Below are 4854 nucleotides of genomic sequence, written 5' to 3' on the forward strand. Positions count from 1 at the left end.
ATTTCCTTGAAGCTCGGCGCGTTGTCGTTAATGTCTATGATTTCCACTTCGATTCGGTAAACCTGCATCTGCCCCTCCACTATCAGCTCACAGCGCAGCACACATTTCTCCACCAGCCGGCACAGCTGCTCTCTGTCGATCCTCTCCGCCGTCACTAAATGTCCCGTCTTCCCGTGCAGAGCGAAATACTGCGTCTTACCTTCGGAAACAATGCGGACGCCGCGGTCTCGGAGCGCCGGCAGCTGCAGCCCCAGGTCCTTGGCCACGTCACCCACGAACGAGCCCTTGGGCATCTCCTCGGGGACCGAGTAGCGCAGCTGCCCCCGCGCCGCCTCCAACGCTGCCAGCAGAACACCCCAGAGCAGAGCTCGCTGCCGCCGGCCCCAGCGCCTCCCCGCCGCGCTCATCTCCGCTGCGGCACCGATCCACCGCCGGCAGTTCCTGTCCGCCAGTCTAGACCGCTCTGGCTCCGGCTCTTCCCCCACCTTTTGCTCAGATTCTCAGCTGCCGGCCGTTCCGTCTTGCTACAGAACGGTTCTGCACCGCGGACACGCTCGCAGACGGCCCAGCCGCCGTGCCAGTCACCAAGCGAGCTAATAATGATCAAGTCTGTCCGCAGCGGGCGGGGCTGCAGCGCTCCGATCTTCCTCCCTCTCCTCTCGGTCAACAGCGGCGCCCGCAGCCTCCTCCCGGCACTGCAGGCACCGAGCGCTCCCGAGCGCAGTCTCGCTTCGCCTTCCCCATGGGCAGCTCAGGGACAGCGCATGTTTATGCCGCAGAGATATTGCTTCTCGTCTAGCGGAGACGTTCTGCCTCGGCTTTTGTGCAACTTATCTGTGGTTTCATCCTCCAGCAGATGACGATGAAGAAGTAACACGCAGCTGTGATTATATTTTTTCTACCGCACGGGTAATTGTTTTTATCATGATCACATCACGTGGATGAAATCCTCTCTTAATGAGATGTCTAAGGCATCACGGTTTTCACTGCATACGTCCCAAAGCACAAACTCCTCCACCAATTCCAGTTTTTGTACGAGTCATGCCTGAAGAACAGCTTATCAGAGGATCAAAACAGTGTTGAGGAATAGGGAAAATACTAATAAACAGTCATAATAGTCAAAGAAACCAGCATTACAGGCGGTGCTTGTTATTTTGCAGCTGCACATCGGAAATAGCTCTGAATAAGTTTCCATTACTCCCTGTTATCCAACCACGACTTCGGAATTTTTCATCACAACCCTACGTAGTACAGGCATGACAGTGCTTACTCCGATAACTTAGTACTCCCACACAAAGTTTTTTTAAATACTAAATTACCAGACAGAGTAGTGTCAGTATTTCTGCAGCAGCCTTCCCCCAAAGAAAGAGGTTTTCCCACCTATCAACAAGGTCCAAACACATCGTTTTCAGAAAACAACAATCGGGAAAAAACGTACGTCTCCNAGCCGGTAGCGCACGCGCGCGTTCTGCCCCCAGTCCGCGTCCGACGCGCGCACCGTCAGCACCAGCGCGCCCGCCGCGTTGTTCTCCGCCAGCCGCGCGCTGTAGCGCTCCTGCGCGAACACCGGCGCGTTGTCATTCACGTCCAGCACCCGCAGCGCCAGCACCGCGCTGCTCTGCAGCGGCGGCGACCCGCCGTCGGCCGCCCGCACCGTCACGTTGTACTCGGAGACCTGCTCACGGTCCAGTTCTCTCGCTGTCACCACACGGTAGTAATCCTCATAGGATTTCTCCAACCGGAATGGAGCGCCTACATCAAGTGAGCAGCGCACCTCGCCGTTGCGCCCCGAGTCCCGATCCTCCACGTGCAGTAGGGCCACAACGGCTCCCGCCGGGGCGTCCTCTGAGATCTCGTTCAGCTTGGACGATACTGTGAGTTCGGGCGCATTGTCGTTGATATCTGTCACCGTGATTGCCACTTTCGTCGTGTCGAAAAGAGCTCCATTATCATGTGCCTGCACCTCCAGTTCGTATGAATCACCTTCCTCGAAATCCAGAATCCTCAGCAGCGTGATCTCTCCAGTCTCAGAATCCAGATGGAAAATATCCGATGCCATGTCCGTCTCCTTCTTCATAGAGTACTTAACAAGGCCGTTCAGACCCTCGTCGGCGTCCGTGGCCGTGACCGTGATGAGAACGGAGCCCACGGGAACGTCCTCGGGCACACGCACCGTGTACTCCGCCTGGCTGAACACGGGAGCGTTGTCGTTCGCATCCAGCACAGTCACACGGATCCGAGCCGTGCCCGTCCGTGCCGGATCGCCGCCGTCGCTCGCCCTCAGCACCARCTCGTGAAACGCCGCCTCCTCCCGGTCCAGCGCCTTCGCCAGCACCAGCTCGGGACGCTGATCGCCGCCGGGGCCCGCCTGCACGGCCAGCGAGAAGTGCTCGTCGCCGCTCAGCTCGTAGCTCCGCAGGGAATTCCGGCCTGAGTCCGGATCGTGAGCCTCGGCGAGGGGAAACCTTGATCCCGGGGCTGTCGTCTCGCTCAGTCTCAGATCTTTTTCTGCCTGTCGAAAGCTGGGAGCGTTGTCGTTAACATCCATTATTTCTACATCGATCCCGTAAACCTGCATCTCTCCCTCCACTATCAGTTCACAGCGCAGCACGCATTTCTCCACCAGCCGGCAAAGCTGCTCTCTGTCGATTCTCTCCGCCGTCACTAAATGTCCCGTCTTCCCGTGCAGAGCGAAATACTGCGTCCTACCTTTGTCCAAGATGCGGACGCCGCCATGGCTGAGGGCCGGCAGCTGCAGCCCCAGGTCCTTGGCCACGTCGCCCACGAACGAGCCCTTGGGCATCTCCTCGGGCACCGAGTAGCGCAGCTGCCCCCGCGCCGCCTCCCACGCTGCCAGCAGGACACCCCAGAGCAGAGCTCGCTGCCGCCGGCCCCAGCGCCTCCCCGCCGCGCTCATCTCCACCGCGGCTCCGCCGGCACCGCAGCACGGCCGGCCGTTCCCCGCTGGTCACTCCGCCGATCCTCTCCCTAGCCTCTTCCGGCAGCGCTGCCTCTGAAGCAGCACGGTTCCGCACAGCAAAGACGATCAGAGACTGCTCGCTTGCCGAGCCTAACGGAGACAGCGACCGAGCCGGTCCGCAGCGGGCGGGGCTGCAGCGCTCCGATCTTCCCTCTCTCTCCTCTCGGTCAACAGCGGCGCCCGCAGCCTCCTCCCGGCACTGCAGGCACCGAGCGCTGCCGAGCGCTGGGAGAGAACGAGACGCTCGCCGCACACGTCCCGCTTTTCTCCAGCAGATCTTTTCTGCTCGAACTCCTCAAGAGGAAAGCAGCGGTATCTCATTAGGGGTGTTTCTACCTCACACACACACACACAAAATTGCTATCGGCGTTATCGGTAAAATATTATTATTATGATTTTATTGTGTATATTAATCTTAGTCCTATCCTATTTGTCTAAAAATACGAGTTGAAACAATTTTGCTTGAATGACTATTACAACAATAGAAAAAAAAAGGCTTGGAGATACACAACGCTATAATCAAACACACAACTATCGGCAGGAGGAGTGGAGATATAAAGCTCAGTATCCCAAGTGGCAGTATCTTCTCTTTAAATTTTGCAGTTCGTACAGTAGTCATCACGACTGCCTACGAGGAGGCATTTAAAGGCGAAAGAAGGCAGAGTGTAACAYAACCCCTTACAACTGCCGTGAAGCTGGATTACTCAGGCATCTGCCAGGTTCTCTGGGATGTYTCCCTATCCTTGGGAACAGAGGACAGGAGGAGAATCCCTGGGTACTCAAAGGTCATTGTCTCCAACCTCCCGATTTCAGACTATAGGTCACTGGAGTACTTTGCTGACTGTACAACTAACYCGGAATCAGGAAGTATCTGCGGTAAACCTGGCCAGAATAATCTAAGTTAATACATATTTACATTTAAGTAAGCCGTTCTGTAGCCACAAGAAAGGACTTTCATTTTCTCAAAACCTAAGGTGTAAGGAATTGAACCTTGTTAGTRGAGCATTATTCTAATTGTTTCTCATTCACGTTGGCATGACATATTTTCAGCAAAATACCGTAGAACAGTAGTAGAAGAAATGCATATCCTAAAAGGTGGAGACCACGGAGAGATGTACAAATGGATTTGATTTGACTATTTAAATCGTCATTTGGTGGATCTCCTCGACATTTGATTAAAGTAATCCAGATTTCACCGGTCTATCCCTGTGAAAACCGACATAACAACTAGTGAAAAAAAAAAAAAAAACCAAAAACGAGGACAATTTATATAACTACAAGGTATCCTCTCTTTCTGCAAGAAGGATAGAAAAAGAAAACTAGCTCTATTGTTTTTTTCTTTTTTGAGCCCAATCTACATATTCACTTTTGAATGAAAAGATGAGGAATTTAAAAAAATATTAAAGTACCACACAAGGTGGAAAAAGGTTGTTACCAATGGCTAACAATGGCACTAGTGTTACCATTCCTGACATTTCTGTAGCATTTCCCACAGAACCGGCGAGCCTCTCGCCCTGCATTCATGTAATCCCACTCTCATGTTGCCTTTAAKAATATAAYAGTAAAAAAGAAGAATTAAGACAARGATTTGCCTGYCATCCWCCAGCATYCAAACATACATCGGGACAAAACGACTGGGAAGGAAAAAGCGCAAACMCAAGTGGCAGTCCTTCTTTTCCAAATCCGTCAAACAGATTCACCACATCTCCCTCTACAGAGTAAGCATTCGCCTTCACCGCTACTCACGCTTTTGTAAAGAAACAAAATAGTTCCAGACAACTACGTCCATTTGAGTAGAAAACAGTTACCACCCAAAATCCACGAACTCGCATCACTAAGTACGTTCTTTTAGACGAAGGAGTGCCAAACTATCA

General features: G+C 53.2%; 2 protein-coding genes across 2 annotated transcripts in view; both read right to left on the bottom strand.

The window, feature by feature from the left end:
• Nucleotides 1-1408: 1408 nt before the first annotated feature.
• Nucleotides 1409-2941, bottom strand: LOC130587658 (protocadherin gamma-A10-like). Its single transcript, XM_057388634.1, has one exon. The coding sequence runs from the start codon at nt 2915-2917 to the stop codon at nt 1409-1411; it is 1509 nt and encodes a 502-aa protein (XP_057244617.1). The 5' UTR covers nt 2918-2941.
• Nucleotides 2942-3070: 129 nt separating this feature from the next.
• The window catches only part of LOC130587659 (protocadherin gamma-B3-like), a gene marked incomplete at its 5' end in the record, with an annotated part of 5654 nt that continues 3870 nt past the window's right edge, over nt 3071-4854 (bottom strand). Inside the window, one exon of the mRNA XM_057388635.1 lies at nt 3071-3312. Coding sequence (XP_057244618.1) covers nt 3071-3312 — 242 coding nt within the window. The remainder of the gene's footprint in view (nt 3313-4854) is intronic.

Source organism: Malurus melanocephalus, unplaced genomic scaffold (assembly GCF_030028575.1).
Source record: "Malurus melanocephalus ecotype Western Australia unplaced genomic scaffold, MMel_1.1 scaffold_2207, whole genome shotgun sequence".
Lineage (NCBI taxonomy): Eukaryota > Metazoa > Chordata > Aves > Passeriformes > Maluridae > Malurus > Malurus melanocephalus.